The sequence below is a fragment of the Salarias fasciatus genome, chromosome 2 (genome assembly GCF_902148845.1).
Source record: "Salarias fasciatus chromosome 2, fSalaFa1.1, whole genome shotgun sequence".
Taxonomy (NCBI): Eukaryota; Metazoa; Chordata; class Actinopteri; order Blenniiformes; family Blenniidae; genus Salarias; species Salarias fasciatus.
Window position 1 is genome coordinate 7303899 of NC_043746.1, and position 17999 is coordinate 7321897.

A 17999-nucleotide genomic window follows, 5' to 3' on the forward strand; every position below is an offset into this window, starting at 1 on the left:
GATCTGCCAAAGCTCGAACTTTCCGAGCACAACAAAAAACCACGCCGGGTGCTTAAAAATGATCATTTATCGGTTTGTATCCTCCTGTGTGATGGACTGACGCGCTCTGGTTAATCTTCCATCGAGTCAAACCATCACGAGCGATTTCATTTTCCCTGACGTCATGCTACTCATCGCTCCGGCCTCTGATTGGACGACGCCCTCAACGGTTTCGTCCCAGCCGCCAATCACGTCTTCCGTAGCCCACTCGCGACGTACCCTTTAGGTGACGTCACGTCCAGCAAGCGCTCGACGCACTGTGTGTGTCCGCTCACTGTGTCGCTCATTGCGGTAAAAAAAGGAGAGAAATAAATACTGGTGACGGAGTTTCTCGCTCAGGCGAAACTGTAGCTTTTTACTGCCCACCGGGATATCATCACACAGAGGTAGGTGGTCCGGATATTAATAGATTTGTATTGTAATTCGTGTTAGAGAGCCTCGTCACTGTGAACTTTCAGCAGTTATGGACTGGGCCTGGCTGCAGGTGCCTCTAATGTCTCTCTTATGCTAATAATGTCATTTACAGAATGTTACTACCTCTTTATTAATATTGTCACGAACTCATAAATTCTAGTTGGAAACATTAAATATAATACAACCAGGCTGCCTTTATTCGAAGCAAACAAACCAACGTTAGCTTTTTTGTTATTTTGTTTTCGAATAAAAGCCTCGTGCCAGCGAAGTGGGGAAATGGGGGGAAACGAGGAGGATTTGGATGAGTCTGCTCTGAATATCGTGGGTTTGTTTGTTCTGTGTGAGATGGGTTAATTGGGTCCGATGGGGTCTTTTCTTGCAGCCCTAGCCCTGACTCGTGATGTCTCCAGACGCAGAGTAAGCAAACACAGGCTGCCAGGCTACAGAGCAGCTCTGTCACATGGATGCCTCGCCTCACCGTATAATCACGCTCTTTCAGCCTAAACTAAACAGGATACATGTTTTGGAGCTAATTGGGCAACATTTTGTTTTGTATTAAACTGTGGGTCCATTGAGTTGCTATTAGAGGTAAAGTTCATCATGTGATTCAACAAGAAGGGTGAATTTGTTAAAATATGCCTTGTAGTGAGCAATTTTTAGTGGACTGACAATGCTTGTTTATGTTTTTGTGTCAATACAAGAAATACCAGTCGTGTTCAGAGATGTGATGAATTGAGAAAGATCTGTTCCACTGTTGTGGAAACATGTTCTGAAGTCTTCCTGTACCTCTGCTTTAGAACACGTGCAAAAAACAAATGAGACATGCAAATAAATTGACATTCAAACCTGATCTTCAGAGCAATACAAGCCTCATGAAAATTTCTGTCCTGACAAAGGTGAACTTTTATGCTGCCGGTAGACGTTTTTATTACTGTTACATCACTGATTATTTTCCAGGTCCCACAGAAAGGAGTGCCTTCTAAGCCCTTTGGCCAGTGACCTAACACTATTCACAAAAGAGAGTGAAGAAGGAACTTGACAGTAGACAATAGCTCTCATGGCTGACGTTTAGGCTGGTTGTGGGAAGAAGAACACTGACGTTATTGATAACAGTCAAATGGACTGTGTCATTAAGCTACACTACTTCCAGGTACCTGCCTGGTGTTGTGCTTACTGGCGTGGCAAAAACAAATCATCCGGGATCGTTCAGTGCTCCCTGGAGAATTGTAACCATAGTTACAGGGGCCTCTGATCTGACAGTAGCTTCTTTACATGTTAGGGCGGTGAAATGTCCAGACTTCCAGCACAAAGTTACATTAAGCTAAATCTCCTTGATTAATCATTTTGACCTCTCTCACAAAGCCTTGTATATCACTTTATTATCACTTTTATTCTATCCTGTGCCACCCAGTTTCTGCATTCAAGTCTTTTGTTGCAACTATTGAAATATGTGTTAGTGGTGAGATAAAGGCTGTGTTGTGTTTAGAGTAAACTCATTTTTACACTTCATTATGCGTCTGTGTTGCTTCATTACACAGAGAGGAATGGGTGGAAAGGATGATGAGCAGCAGTGGATTGGATCACTGTTTGGATGTTTACAGTGTACATATACAACACGACAGAGGAATCCTGGGAGGCTGTGCACAGCCGCAGTTCTCCAGCTGGCCCACTTTTTGGTTGTTATGGCCGTTCCACATGAGCGAATTCAGCAATGAAGGCAAGCGAGGGCGTTTGTGATGAGCCCGGATCCATCTTATCATAAGCAGTGTGTGCCTGGATGGGAAATGCACCACGTTCTCACCAGCTCTGTGAGTGGGGAAAACAATAATTCGTTTTACATTTAAAATTGGCTTATCCTTGGGAATGCATATCAAAAAAATGCCCTGTAATCTTCATTCCCATGTCAGTTTCAAACATGTGACACCACACAAATGTGTGATGTGTTGCTAAAGTGTGAGTAAAGAAGCAAGTCATGTGTGACGATACGGCACAGACCAGTACGGTCACAGCAATGCCTTATTTTTCTCTTTCCCAGGGTTCATTTAATGAACTTAGGCCAGCAGACAGTGAAGCTCCCATTGTTAACTCACTGTATGAACAGTGTGATTCTTGTGCTCGTCTCTAGTGAGGCTCATGTGGACGGTGATTAACCAGCGAATTGCAACACTCCCTCTTCTAAAGTCCTGAGCAGGACGTGTGTTCAGAGATCCAGAGAGTCGGAGGGTTTAAAGTATACTTTTCTGGAAGCAGCTGCATCATTTATACGGCTGTCTGAAAATGTGAAGTTATATCAGGACTCAGGGGAATTTGTCGAGAAAAGAGGCAGTGAAGAGAATGTGTGGAGATGAACTTGCAGAAATGTTTTATCCAACAATATCTAAATCAAGAGCTTTTCTCTTTGAATAATTAGTGTGTTATTATAAGAGATCTTCATGATGGCTTAATAACCTCAGATCAGCGACACTCCTAATTATATGTGAGATAATTCACCAGCTGTGACTTAGGTTGAAGTTTGAATGTAAAGTGGTCTTTTTTTTTTCCCAGTTTATAACTATATTTGTGATAAACCATTTCATGGGTATTTCTACATATGCACAATGAAACAAGCTGTACTCATTATGCCTACTGACATGAAATGAACAATTATTTACTCGATCGCTCCTCTTCTCCTTGTTTCTCAAGCTTTTTGCGGTGACTCTTGACTCCAGAGATGAACTTCGAGCAGCCTCCTCCGTACCCAGGCCCAGCGGCTCCAGGCTACGCAGCCCAGGGCCCCCCTCCACAGGGCTACCCACCCCAAGGTTACCCTCCGCAGGGATACCCCGTCAACATGGAGCAGCCAAATCCGTCTTACCCTAACTACCCTCCTGGAGCCATGGGCCCCGGAGGGCCTTATCCCGGGCCGGGGCAGCCTCCCTATCAGGGTTACCCAGGGCAGCCGCAGTTTGGCTGGCAGGGCGGACCTCCTCCCGGGCCCATGTACGGGGAAGCTCCCAAAAACACAGGTGAGCAGTGACATGCAGATGTGCCGTGTATGAATTATGAACCCAGTAGCTTTACAAATATTTATACAACAGCAGCTGCTCTGCTTATGTACATCTTCAGTGTTTACTTTTTTCTTTGGGAAGAAGCATGCAAATAGCAAAGATTGCGCGGAAAACATTGACTTAAATAAATTATACTGTGCCTCAGCAGTGAAAGCTAGCTAGATTAATGCATTAGTGTCAGAGCTACAGAATCTCGTGACAATGAGTTCGTTAAAAGATGCTGAAGGCTGCAAAAATCCTACTGCATGGGGAAGTGACAGGCTATGAGAGACAGGACATCAGATTTCGCCATACATTTATCAAGAATTTACAATTGCATTCAGTTTTTATGAAATCTCTCTCTCTCTCTCTGGCACTAGAAAGCATTTTTAAAAACAAAACGAAAAAAACTAACAAAACAGCATGATGTTGAAATTGCACAAATTCTTGTTAGAAAGTTGAAAAGATAAGGTAAATTTGCATTTTCTCATAATATGCTCGTGCTGTGCTCATTTGTACTGAAACAAATGGGAATGTTTTGGAGTTGCTGGGATTTAAAGGTTATCATGACGTCTTTTTATTGGACCAGCACATCAAAGATGAAGTGGTGCCGTCTGTGGCCTCTGAACTGAAATCAGCTTTCCCCTCCTGCCTCGGTGTGTCAATGCAGATGACTTTCTGCACTGGTTATGTAACATCGCTCTGCAGGTTTCAGCAGTGTATTCAGCCTTTTCTCATCTGGCTGTTTGCATTCATGAAACTTGATCTGCTGCAGAAAGAGGAGTCCAGGTGAATAACAGGACTCCTGAATCCTATTCAGCTTCTAATGAAGAGCGAAAAGACGTGTTGTGTTTGTAATTGTTGAGGACTGCTGAATTAGAAATGATAAAAAAGTGTGAAGGCAAGTGAGGATGCGAATCTGTGCTGAGCATCGAGTAAACTGTAGTACAAGCTGCACAAATATCACACCAGAAAATATTCACAGTGAGAGCATTGTTTGGGCCTTCGTCACACTGTTACAGCTGCTGCCGCTGACTTCAGATAATTCTTGTCCTATTTTGATTAAGTTCTTGGAAATCCGGCAGTAAGGAGTTATTTCTTGACTATCTGGTCATCAGAGTTCAGTGTGACATGAAGTCAGCCACTGTATCGTCACGTGATCGTTTGACCAGGTCTCCGTGGTAACTTGTCGCAGCCAAAGCCGCTAAAAGCCGGATGAGTGTTTGCTTCACATGAATGATTCAGCACAAACACAAAGACAGGGTGGCGTATTTGTTGTTTGACTTGCTTATTCCCCCCGTTTGGACGGGGCAGCTGTCATGAGTAACACCATCCAGCCACATGTTTAATTCAGACACAGAGGAGGAATAGAAGCATCCGAGTCGCACGGTTGAGCCTGTGTCTTCTCTCCCGTGTCTGCAGTGTATGTGGTGGAGGACAGGAGACGGGACGACGCCGGGGACACATGTCTGACCGCCTGCTGGACCGCTCTGTGTTGCTGCTGCCTCTGGGACATGCTGACATAACGCCCCTCTCGTCTGTTTACCCCGACCATAATCTCACCCCCTATTTCTGTGCCTCAGTCCCCGCCCCCCCCTCCCTTTCCTTACCGCCTCCAAACAGCTCCCCTGTGTTTCTCGACAAGTCTTATACTTGTGTGAAAGTAGAAGCCTTGATCTGGTGCGGAAGCCTCCTTCTCAGAGTCTCTTGCTCGAATGTGAAGCCTCGGCACTGACTGACTGACCTGTCCACTGATTCCTCTGTAGCAGCCTGTAACTGAGCTTCGAAGCATAACATGAAACTCAGGCTGCTCACTGAAATCGTGCACCAACACCCAGCAGGCCCAGAGTGCGTGCGCACACACACACACACACACAAACAACCACACACACACTTACACAAAGCAAAAATACACAACACACGCTTAAACACTCGTACAGTATACTTGGATCTCAGGCTCACGTGGCGTGAAGCTCTTTGGCACTTTACGATGATTACCTCTCTAAGATTCTACTCCTGCCTGCCTGTTGACCCGTCTCCAGCCCCCCCTGCCCCCACCCCTGCTCAGCTGTGCTAGCTCCAGTGCCCCAGGACTACCCTTTACTCTGGGCCCCACACCCAAAGGCCACCAAGACCCTGGCTGCTAATGAGCCACAGGGCGCTTGTGACAAACTGAAGCTTGAAACGTACCTTCTTTCATTTGCACACAAGTCATGTTTGCTGATTATGTCTTCAGGTCAATCATGACACAATAACCAGGAAGCATTTTTAAAGGTGGCAGTGATTCATGTTTGATTACAAGCTCAATCTGATGGCCACAGTGTCCTTTTTTCCCCTTGTCCTTGTTGATATGAGAATGATTTGAATCTTATTTTTACTACATACCTTGGAAATAAAACTGAAAAAACAAAAAAAGATAATGCTTAACAGACACCACCAAATTGCCTGTTGGATGCCTTTTTTTTTTGCTTTAAATGAGACTTGCATTAAAAATAATTTATTGCCATAACAAAACACAGTTTGTCCTTTGTGTTCTTTTGGTTGACGGCAGCAGTTTGTAAGAGTGTGTGGGATTAAAGTGAGACATTCTGACCATCTGCAGCGGAAAGACGCAGTAGCAAATGTGACATTTTACTGCTTATTTTGTTCCTTTTGCACAGCAAAAAGCACAAATGAGCTTTTTTTCATTGATCATCGACTTTAAACAACTGCATTTCTGCCTGTTGCTTTTCCAAAGAAAAAAAGAAAAAAGAAAAGAGTGTTGGGAACAAGATGGAGGAACTGTGAGCGATGTTTGTTCCTTCATGGATTATCTCGTGGATTATGACTTCCCCGCACACTCTAAACACTGGAATGTTAGGTTACGTTAATTAGTGACTCCAAAATGCCTTCAGGTTGTGTCTGTGTTTGCCTTGTAATGGATGAGCGATTCATTCTGGTGCCTTCCTCTCAAAACTGGCTTTTGGTCGACCAGAGAACTTAAAAATTGAAAAATATCAAGTGAGAATTGATGAAGCAATATAAGCTGTTCTTTACATGAAATTAATTTTTATAGTGTCTTCAGTTCTGCTTCATTCAAAAGTGGCATATATCTGAATTGTATCCAGCATATGAGGTTATCTTGTTGAAAATTACACAAAAGCCATTATATATATATATATATATATATATATATATATATATATATATATATATATATATATATATATATATATATATATATATATAAAAATAAGTGGAATTTAAATTTAAATTAAATTTAATTGTGCTTAATGATGCAACATTTAAGGTTTTGTTTCCCAGATATGGCCACATGTACTTTGGCATCTATGGATTTTTAAAAATCTATTTCTGAAACTGAATTTTTAAGGTTTTACATATAAAAACTATACATACATACATACATACATACACACACACACACTCACACACACACACACACACACACACACACACACACACACACACACACACACGCACATATATATATCTCAGTACATCAATAGATTTGATTTTTTGTTGGAAAGATGTCTTCAATTTTGTATGATGAATACATTGAAAATAATGCAATCCAAAAAAAAGTGTGAACACAAAATAATCCAATAAAAAATATAAACATTGAAGCAAAAAATAACTACTTGACAAAATTTGTTATAAAGATTCTAAGAAAAAAAACGGGTTTACACATCCACAAATCTGTATTTAAATTGCAAAAATAGTCTGTGATAACCTTTTTCTCTTTTAACCGCAATATTAGGATCAAGAAAATGCCACCTACGGGTTAGTATTAGTATTACAATCTACTACACAGTGTCCAAATATCAGCTTGATGAGGTTTTATTATGGCAGTAAACCCAGCTGACAGAACATGAGAATATAATGAAGGTGATTAAAATGATGGTCGTCCTCTTCAGCTTACCTTATAACAGGAACGTTAGAGCCAATATTGATCTCAGGAACGCGTTCACGATGACCATCCATATGCAGCGCATTATGAACAGGATCCAACTAAACCTTTAGTCCTCCGTATCTGCAGTTATGCTGGCATGAACATCAGCCTGGGCTTATTGAAATGCACGGAAGAGCATTTCAACTGTAAGTCGTATTCATGAGTGGAGGAGCACTGCTGTTGGAGAAGAGGCACTTTATGACTTTCCGGGAACAGAGTCCTATTAGGAAAGCCTCCACAGCAAAAGGTCATCTGACCAATAAAGATAACTCAGTTTATTATATTCAGAATTTTTACTGCTGACATATTTCAGTGGCCAATTATTACTAAAACTGTCCCTTGCTGTTTTTTTTTCCTGCAACATAATTGAGTTTTTTTTTTCTTTTATATTTGTCAGAGCTAACAATGTTATAAATGTTATGTAAGCATGACTCTGCAGGTTCCAGTAGTTTCCAGAAGGCTGTTTGCAGTGATAACACTGGATGTCACTGCAGGTGAAGTCCGGGAAAACCATAAAACTAATGATCCCGAAGGCAAATTAGCGCACTGCCAGGACTCATGGTTGGGAGACGGAAATTTATGTTGCAACTGATACACCATGAATGTTTGTGTCTCCTCCTGTGTGTGACGGTTAACTGCTGATGCTGAACTGATGATGTTGGCTGAATGTGTTGTAGTTTGTCTTGTGCTGAACCTGTTGGAATCGCAGCAGCTCCAAGCAATCCTGAACTGTATATAGGAAGGGTGGGCAGACAGAGGAGCTGTTAAAGTTTATGATATTGACATTATCCTCCCACATGTCTAATTTACGAGGATCAGCCTGAAGTTTGAGTTCCCTGAAATTGATCTCAAACTCTTCCTTTTCAGTTTTTTGAGAGCAGTAGTGAGGTGGGCCGCCCACACTCCTAAAGTCAACAAAAAGTCAAAAACAGTCATCACATCATGTCAAACACAGATAAGATCACCAGCCCATCCCAGGCTGTCCCAGCTTTTCCCCTTCTAACTGTAAGACGCAGCATGGAGTCACTGCAGAGCTCCGTCTGTCCTCAGTTTAACCAAACAGAAGCAGCAGGTGCCTCCACTCTCGGAGGAACAGTAAACACAACAATGGCCACCATATGGCCGACATACTGCACATATGGCAGCAGCATACCTGGAAAACTGGGCATCAGCAGCGCTCAGATGAGACATTTGTTGGTGAGTTTTTCTTTTCCAAATGCACAAAGCGCCCATATGAGCGATTAGTCTGTTAGTCTGCACAGTGGCTGGATCACCGACTCAGACTGGGTCTAATTTTCTTTTTTTTTTTGCCCTCGAACTGACAATACTGTATTATCCTTAATTAAATGCAACAAAATATTATTTCAACACCACATCATAGGACAAATTACCTGGAGTTCATTGTTAGTTGACGTTTCAGTGATACTACATAAAAAAAACCAAAAAAAACCCCAAAACAATCGAAAAGCACTTTATTTGAAATCTGCAAGACAGAAAATGCTGTGAGGATTTTTGTGACGCTACCTAACTTGCAAAGATCAATGTTCGACAATTTCTGTTGCACTTTTTGGTGGCTTTGACCTTTTCAAAACCAAAAAATTTGTTGGTATAATGAAAATATGCAGAATCATGGTGTCTATCATAAAGCTGTATGGAAGCAGTGATGTATATATATAATGATAACTTCATTAAATATATAACATGTAATGGCTACACTGGAAGTGTGCATGCATAATTCAGTTTGTCAGAGCAGATTATTATGAGCCACTGATTTGAAGCCAGTGAGAATCTGAAAAACCAGTGTGGTGTATGAGGAGGTTCAAAAATCTGTGAAAATGAGGGAACAGGCAATGGTTTCTTGCTCTGGATTTTAAATTATAAAGCAATTCTTTTGGCATTTTGAAGCTGCAGGATAACAACCTGCAAAGAGTTAATGAGAAACTCCAAATTAAATACTACTTTAATGCGTATGATGCATGCTTTCTTTTATTCCTAGAGCACAAAGCACTTTTAGAGAATTGAAAGATCACTATAGTGTTTGTCAAAAAGAGAGAGGAAAACAGCCCAGTGTGTGTGTGTGTGTGTGTGTGTGTCTTTTGCATCCTGGTTCCTGTGTGATAATGTCCATCTTACCTGCTATAATGCTGTTTTTTCCTGTGATCGCGGCAGCCCTGCGGGACTCAAACACAACAGTGAAATGAAAAAAAAAACAAAACAAAAAACAAAACAACCTGTGGTGGGGAAACAACAGGAGTCGTCTTCACACACAGCACTGAGATGAAAGTGAACTCCACGCTGCTCGGTTGAAGTAAACAATTATGTTTTTATTGATAAGGTTCTCAGAAGAGTCTCGTTTCAGTGAATGTATAAGAATCATCCTTCCATAATACTGATTTGGTACAATATGACATCCAGCACGAGTCTCTTCACAGTGAGAGGGATCCATTACTGCTACTGCTGTTGGGATCTAGGACAGAAATATCTCTGCTTCCAAACCGAAGAACAGTCAAAAACAACAAACTGCGGACTGATATTGTAGATATGGAGTATTAGAGTGCCACAAAACTCTAGAGTAGTAAGACCAGCTAAAGATTTTGCACATTACAAGCCACTTCCTCTTAGAAATATAAAACTTGATATTCTGAACAATATTCTACTGTGCTGCATAAAGGTAAGTCTATACACTGTACATCGAAATATATTTCGAAAAAACAGATTTCACAGTTTTAAAGACTTTATTTAAAGTATAAACTGTTTTTTTAAACACTTTATTACATAAATTATTCTTTTTGAGAGTGACTATTATTTGCCCTGGCAGCAAAAACTGAAATTAATACAAAAACAAAAAAAAAAAGAAAGAACATTTATTACATATTATACAAAAGAAAAAAAAACTCATCCATTAATGTTCATCTGGAATAGAACCGGTGACTCATTCATGATTGTCATATAGTACTAAGAATAAATAAATAAAAAAAGGAGTAAACTGAAATAAATACTAACTTCGCATGTATTTCAGACTGTGAGTGGTGCGTTTGGATCGTTCTGTACAGAAGTGCCTTGGTGAAAGTCTCACAATTCTACCGCGACTGAAACGTACAAAACTACGGCATCTACAGTATACGCAACATCCTGAAATTTAGTGTAGTCGGACACATATGTAGTAATATGATTCTTCTCCCCATTTCAAAATAAACAATGCTGTGTGACACCACTGTCCACAAATATAGCCATCACGTTTTTGACTGTGTTGTTGTCTGTTTGTTCGTTTTTTTTTTTTTTTTTTTTCCTTTCTGTTTTTGTGAAAAAGTTTCTCGACTTGTCCGTGAACAGCGCGGTCTTCTTAAGGATGCTGCTCCGCCCGCCGTGTTGCTCGGTTGGATGTGCGCCGCCCCGGCAGCAGAGGGCCGGTCCGAGGTGGACGATGGGAGGCCTGAGACAGGGGGACGACTCATAGTATTGGACGAAGCCGCGGCTGTCGTATGAAGTCGTCCTGTGATGTGTGGCTGTGAGTGCTCTCGCTCCGGAGCGGCTTTCTGTCTCCGCTTTGGTCCCTTTTTTTTGTTTTGTTTTTATTTATTTATTTATTTATTTATTTTTGCCGTTAAGAGACAAGACAAGCCGTGATCGCAGAAGCCAGCACACTACAACCCCCCCCCCCCCCTCCCCCCTCCCTCCCCCTCCCCCCCACAGGGTGATCAGTAGCTGTCATGGCCGCTCTCAGTGTGACCCAAAAAATATGGGCGAAAATATCACTATCTTTTTTAAAAAGGGGAATCTTCTTATTTGTTAAGCAACAGTTCTCAAAGTTCTTCAGTGCTTTTTCAGTTGTTCAAAGTTTTTTTTTTCTCCAAAATAAAAACAAAACAAACAAACAAAAAAAAACCTTGACGAAGCTATAAGTTTTTTTTTTCTCTCTCTTTTTTGTTGCCTGTGGCAGTAAAATTAACATGTTTTCATTCTTTTCAAAAGTCCCTGCAGCGTTCCTTGAATAACCCCGTGTGTTGGTTATTTCTCCATGGGTTTTAAGAGGAGGAAGGGTGAGAGGAGGCTGGGTAGTAAAGAAAAAAAAACAAAACAAAACAAAACAAAACAAAACAAAAGGGGAAAGAGGAATTTGGAGATGTAAAAGAGGGAGAAAGGGAAGAGTCCGCCCTCCGAGCCAGTTCCGGTGGGCTGTTACCTCCTGCCCATCTCGTTCTGTCTGAGGAACTGGATGTTGTTGCTGCTGTCGGCCAGCTCGGGGTACTGCTCCACCGGCAGCACGTAGTAGCCGTCGTAGCCTTGTACCCGCCCCGTGGTGAGCAGCTGCTGCCGCTCCCCCTCCGTCCAGAGGCGGCTGCCCCCCTTCCCGTCCCTCGCCCTCTGCTGCTCCTTGGCCCAGGCTCCGGCCAGGGCCCTCTGCCGGGCCAGTTCCAACAGTCTCACCTTCTCCTCGTCCACCACGTCGGCGGCCAGCCCGTAGCGGACGCTCAGCACCAGCGACGGCACGGCGAACTCCACCGTCACGCCCCGCCTGGACCGGCCGCTCACCGTCACGTTGATGCCGCTCTCCAGGGACTTGCGGCCGTTGGTGAGCCCCAGCGCCAGCAGGTCGCTGTCGGCGGAGCCCACCTTCACGAAGTAGTGGCAGTCCTTCCCGTCCTGCGTGTAGTGCGTGCCCTCCAGGTACTGGGCGCCGTTCAGCACCAGGGCCACCTTGCGGCTGTCGTCGCTGGCCAGCGCCGACACGCCGGCCACGACGCGGCCCTCCTTCAGCGCCAGCATCACTCCGCGGCCCACGATGGGCGTGCTGGTCCCGAACCAGTGGCCGGGCTTGTCCTTGCGCCGGCGCCGCTCCTTGTTGAGCAGACGACCCTCCAGGGCCATGAAGGCCTGGTTGTGGCGCTCGGCGGCCTGCTGCACGCCAGTGATGAGCTGCAGACAAGACAAGGAAGAATAATGCTTCCAGTTCCAATGTAGTTTTAATTCTTGTACTTACCATCAGCTGTTTGTAATGTTTTTCTGTCCTGGTCTGTTTTATTGTGATGTACTTTTAGTTTTTATCTTTTCTTGTTTTTCTTCACGTTTCTTCTGCCTGCTACACATTTGTTCACATAAAGCACTTTGAATTGTCTTGACACACAACTATCCACATTAGAAGTTCAGATAAGCTTGATTTCAGTCTGTAAACATATAAAAGACAAAAAAACCCTTCCCGGACCAAATAATGATATAGACATTTGCTTAATTACAAAGCCCCTACATTAATAGATTATTTTCTTTATTTTGGTCCCACCTCTATGTATTATATAAACAATCCTCAAATATAAAACTGCACTAAGTGGCGTTATTGTCACTACATGTGCCTTATCCAGACTTTTTCTTGTCTCCTACAGGAGCCAATCTGCTCCACATCTCGACTGCCGAGGCAGCGTAAACCCTTCAGCGCCGCTAAAGGTGCATTTGGGTTTGAAATGAAGAGAGTTTGACGGTACCTGTCCGTTCTCGCAGTGCTGCGTGGCCTGCAGCTCGTACGGCGGCTCCACGAAGTAGAGCGAGTGTCGAGGGAACCCCGGGATTATGTTGCTGAGCTGGAAGCCAAACATCACCAGCCAGCTCTTCACATCTACAGCAGCAGACGAGAGGAGAGGTGACTTTGCTGAATGACAAAGTTAAACACAGCGGCTACTGAATCAGCATTTTTATTCTTAAAAAACTTAACTCGTGTTTGCTTCTGTGACTCATTTGGTGTTATGCAAATCTATCAGATACCGGGCCATCTGCAGTTCCCTCTTACTTATGTAAACTTTTCTTTCCAGAACAATCTGCTTCTCCTGAACACTGGGGATCACTGATAACACCGGGACATAAACTGAGCTCAACATGTTGCGGGATCTGAAGTGACCTGAGCAAATCTTTACTCCAAAGGCTTATTATCTCTGTGGATTTATCTAGATTCACCCCATAAAGGTGCAAATTCTCTTGTATTGTGACTTCAATACAGCAAGAAAAAACAAAACGACCCTGAATCCACATGAAAATAAATTAAATTCCAGTGAATCAACGTGAATGCTCCACCTGTGACGTAGTTCTTGACATCCAGCATGTCGCTGAGCGGGTTGTTGTTCTTGAACATGTACAGATTAAAGGGTGAGGGATCTTTCCCGATCTTGGGCCAGATGCTGTAGTCCGGTGAGGTCCACCGTCCGGCCAGGACGTCATAATCCCGCTGGGTGAAGTGGACCAGCTTGGTCAGCGGATCGTAGAGACCCCCGTGGAAACCCACCACCAGGGGGAACTCTGGGTTGGAGTCGAGGTAGACCTCGCCATAGGCAGTGTACTGCACCTGAGAAACAATATGCGCACAACAATGACGTTTGATGCTTTGGCGGGCCGGATTAGAACCTCTTTTAGCACAAGGGCCTTATGTTTGGCACCCCTAGCTTGGAGGATGGAGATGTTGTTCTAGCAGAAGTAAAGCGTTGCTTTGTGTGTTACCTGTTTGATCATCTGTCCGTTGCTGCTGAACACTGCCAGTGGCGTCCCCGTGTTGTCAGAGGCGATGTAGTATTCCTCGCCGCTGCTCACCTCCATGGCAAACAAATGGCCCTACCAACGAGAAAGCACATGTATGTAATGTGGCTCATGCAGCAAAAGTAGCACAGTTTTGAGAAGCACTTCAAAAACGGGTAACTGTGCTGATCAGCAGGGGGCAGTGCAGCACTGCTCCTGGTAAATTGTCCTCCGGCTTTAAGTTGGAGGTTTTTATTCCATTGGACACGAGAGAAACTGAGCGGGAGACGCTTTGAGAGACTCTTCAACAATGCTGCCGTGAGGAATATAAGTGGAGCTTTTCTCTAAGCCACACTGCTGCAGTCTGAGGGCCGTAGCATAAAAGTCGAATTAAAAATACATGCTGGAATGTAAAGACATGCTGAAGTGATTTATGTGCTCAGCCAGAATACATCTCAATAGGAAATAGATACTAAATTGAACATGCAAAACAAATTAAAGCATGCATAATTAAAACACATTCTAAATCGCAGATCGACATTAGATCAAAATGCAAGTTGAATTAAAAATACATGCTGAATAAAAGGAAAAAAATATTAATGTGAAATAACTGGTAAATTAGCACTGCATTAGAAACTTAAATATATACCAAACGAGACAGATTCTAAAGCGAAAGATCTGCTAAACTTAAAATACATGCTAAAGTTAAAAAAAAAAAAGTCAGAGAAACGGGCCAAGCTCAAACTGCACGCTAAATTGGAAATAGATGTAACTATAAAATGGCTGCTAACCCGAAATACTGGCTCTACAAATTCGACAGGTAAAAAAATTACAGATCGTATCCTTTCCTATTAAATTTATGATGCATGCAAAATATCTTTTTGTGCTTTAGGGGCTGGCATATAACATTACTGTTAAACTGCCACAGTGGGGAATGCATGAAAAAAAAAAAAAAGTTACTCTCTACTTTGCATCTGTTAATGGCTTCAGACCTCTGTGTTTATTGTGAAACTGAATGAGAAAAAAACAGTCATAAAATACACGATGGCAGGCTAATGTGCAGGTAACCGGTATTGCAGGGCAGACGGCGGGAGTTCTTGGAATTATGATAGTAATACTGGTCCCTGACGCATTCCCACACACACACACACACACACACACACACACACACACACACACACACACACACACACACCTACCTGCAGGTCATAGTAGAGCGACGAGATGTCAGAGCTGGAGTGATTGAAGATGTGCGTCACCCGGGCCGGATGGTTGAGGTCGGCGTAGAAGAACTGCAGGTGCTGGCCCAGGCTGTTCCTGGTGGACACCCTGCGGCCCAGGCCGTCGTAGTGGTACACCACGCTCCAGCCGCCGGGGCCTCTGTTGTAGGCCCTCAGCAGCTGGCCTTTGGAGTTGTAGTCGAAGACGTCGGAGCCGCGCTGGCTGAGGAAGCCGTCCTCGTCCAGGCGGTACTGGACGTCCCCCAGGCGCGTGATGCGGTCCCTCAGGTCGTAGCGGAGGGGCAGGATCCGGGCGCTGTTCCCGGGATTCAGGAGGTGGAGGTTCCCGTTCAGGTCGTAGCTGTAGCGCCAGGTAGACCAGTCGTTCACCTGGAACGAACAACAGGGTTTTTATGTGCGACTGGGCCGGTTTTAACTTTCAGGCTGACCGTGGCGAGGTCCGAGTCAGTCACAGACCGCATTTCATCCATCAAATAAAGTGTAATGGACACTTTAGCCTCGAATAAAAGGAGGAATGTCTGAAAATTAAAATCTCTACGTTCAGAATTTTCACCTTGACGCCGCTCAGTTGTCCGTCCCCATCATAATCGTAGCGGTACTGAGTGGTGTTGGCGTAGGGCCCGATCTTGAGCTCCCTCTTCACCACCCGTCCCATGCTGTCGTACTGCACCGTCATCCAGTACATGAGCGACCGGAAGATCTCGTACTGGACCTCCTTGATGCGTCCATGGGTGTCGAAATGCTTACTCAGTGTCATAACGGCTGTGGTGATGATTTGATTGATGTCATAGTAAATGACCCCAAACTTTCCAAAGTGCTCCACCTAGAGGACGGAAGGGACAGTTTACAAGGTGAGTCTCTCGGCAGCCAACAGAAGGTTTTCTGAGGTAAACGTCTGAATTAGAGAAACAGCTCTGCACCTTTCCGGAGATCTCGTCGTATCGGTAAAGGTCGACGGGGAGCGGCGTCTCGCTGATGACCGGCTTCATGCTGGCGATGCGGAAGCTGTTGTCGTGGTAGGTGTAGTCGAACCTTGCGTTGACCATGCCCTCCTCGCTGAAGCGGTAGATCTGCTTGTCGATGAGCGGGCCCATCTTGCGGTAGCGGATGGTGCAGGAGAAGCCCCCGCTCTGCAGGTTGACCATCTTCAGCACGCCTGCCGTCTCGTCGTAGCCGAAAGTGACGGCGGTGCTGTCGTACACGATCTCGGAGAGCTTGGCCAGCTTGCCGTACTTGTAGAGGACTCGGCGTCCGGTGCCCAGGAAGTACGAGGCCTGGGGTCTGCCGTCCTCGCAGAAGTCGTGGATGATGGAGGCGTTGCTCTCCGGAGGGTTGTACGTGTTGCGGATGTAGCCCACCGACACGTGCGTGAACATGGTGTGGCGGGCGACGCTGGGCATCGTGACCGCCGTCACCCGCCCGGAGGCGTCGAACTCAAAGACGTACTGTCTCTGGCTCTGCAGGAGAAGCACCATGGACTGGAAGCAGAGAGAAAACAGTGGAACGGGGATTAACATAATGGCATTAGCAATGGGTGGCTTGCCTTCTGTGAAACAGCACTGCGAGTAATTTGCTATCACCTGACAAATCCCAACCTTCATAACCGTAAAAATGATGTATTATTTCACTCAGTTCTGCAATCCAAATTACTCCGCTCGCTTGTTATTGCCTTCCTGAGTAAGACACGACTGGTGGATGACAAAGTTAACGATGAATGTACTCACTTTATCGAGGTAGCTGTAGCTCCACACTTTGCCGTCAACAAAAGAGCGGGACAGGATGCGTCCCTGGGGGTCGAACTCCGTCCTCTCGCTCATGCTGCCCCTCTGCAGGCCCACCAGCTGCCCGGTGGTGGAGTAGGACACGTTGACCACCGCCAGGCTGCTGCTGGGCAGCCACATGGCGGGGCGGCCCTGCGCGTCGTACATGATGCGCAGCGTGAACTTGCGATGGTCGTCGTAAATCTTCTCGGTGCGCGTGTTGCGATCAAAGTCGATGGAGAGGAGGTTGCGGCCATGAGCCTGAGGACAAGAAAAATGCTTCCACGTTATTTTCCGACTCAAGACGGAATTTTAGAAAAATTAAAAAAAGGCCGTCGCCGGCTCACCCTCAGCTTCCTCCCGAACACGGTGACCTTGCCCTTGGTCTGCTCCTTGCGCAGGCGCCACTCGATGGAGTTGAGGCCGTTGTCCGTGGGCAGGGTGATGTTCCGTCGCCCGATGGTCGGGCTGACGGAGCCGGCCAAGATGTGCGGCTCCGTGTGGAAACTGATGCCCATTCCGTTGGCGTACATCACCCTCAGGGTGCCGTTGTTGCACAGCTGATAGCTGTTCCTCACTTGATCTGCAGGGGGAGACATGATACTGGGCTTCAGTTTATTAAAAAATAAAAATCTAAATTCAAACTGCAGCATCCAGGTATTTAACATGAAAAACTTGTTTAGGGGCACAAACTCAAAAAAAGTGCTAAGGAAAAAGAAACGACAGTTTTAGAAATTGGGCTCAAACTAAATTTTTCTGTAGTAACAGTCAAAACCTTTAAAACTCTTTACGAAAGGCAATTTTTTTTTAATGTTACCAAATTGCTGTGCTTCAGTACAAAATCAGCCCCTTTACTGCTTTATTGACAGTTTGGCATGTATACGTCTCATACCTATAAATCTTAGATACTTAATGATATCTGAAAAGTTCAGCAGAGAAATTGAGTTTTATGTGCACACACTAGCCATCAGTCACAGTACTGCCAGAATCAGTCACATTAAAGAACTGACAGATATTTAAAGCTGTGGAAAGAGGTGAAATTATGTATTAATTGCACATTTTTGACAATTATATA

At 44.5% G+C, this 17999-nt stretch overlaps 2 protein-coding genes across 8 annotated transcripts in view; one reads left to right on the forward strand and one right to left on the reverse strand.

Annotated features, from left to right (window-relative positions):
- The first annotated feature begins 276 nt into the window (after nucleotides 1-276).
- LOC115399791 (cysteine-rich and transmembrane domain-containing protein 1) lies at nucleotides 277-5614 on the forward strand. Its single transcript, XM_030107364.1, has 3 exons — nucleotides 277-425; nucleotides 3136-3458; nucleotides 4902-5614. Exons 2-3 carry the CDS (start codon nucleotides 3164-3166, stop codon nucleotides 5003-5005), a joined length of 399 nt encoding a protein of 132 aa, XP_029963224.1. The 5' UTR covers nucleotides 277-425; nucleotides 3136-3163; the 3' UTR covers nucleotides 5006-5614.
- A 5741-nt stretch (nucleotides 5615-11355) lies between these two features.
- tenm2a (teneurin transmembrane protein 2a) overlaps nucleotides 11356-17999 on the reverse strand; it is a 232366-nt gene continuing 225722 nt past the window's right edge. For all 7 annotated transcript variants that reach the window (XM_030101639.1, XM_030101622.1, XM_030101630.1 and 4 more), the window contains 9 exons: nucleotides 17272-17507; nucleotides 16889-17185; nucleotides 16085-16642; nucleotides 15718-15987; nucleotides 15123-15533; nucleotides 13909-14019; nucleotides 13489-13756; nucleotides 12906-13036; nucleotides 11356-12345 (listed from right to left, as the gene is read on the reverse strand). In XM_030101639.1, the coding sequence (XP_029957499.1) occupies nucleotides 11608-12345; nucleotides 12906-13036; nucleotides 13489-13756; nucleotides 13909-14019; nucleotides 15123-15533; nucleotides 15718-15987; nucleotides 16085-16642; nucleotides 16889-17185; nucleotides 17272-17507 (3020 nt within the window). In that variant the 3' untranslated portion in view covers nucleotides 11356-11607. The remainder of the gene's footprint in view (nucleotides 12346-12905; nucleotides 13037-13488; nucleotides 13757-13908; nucleotides 14020-15122; nucleotides 15534-15717; nucleotides 15988-16084; nucleotides 16643-16888; nucleotides 17186-17271; nucleotides 17508-17999) is intronic.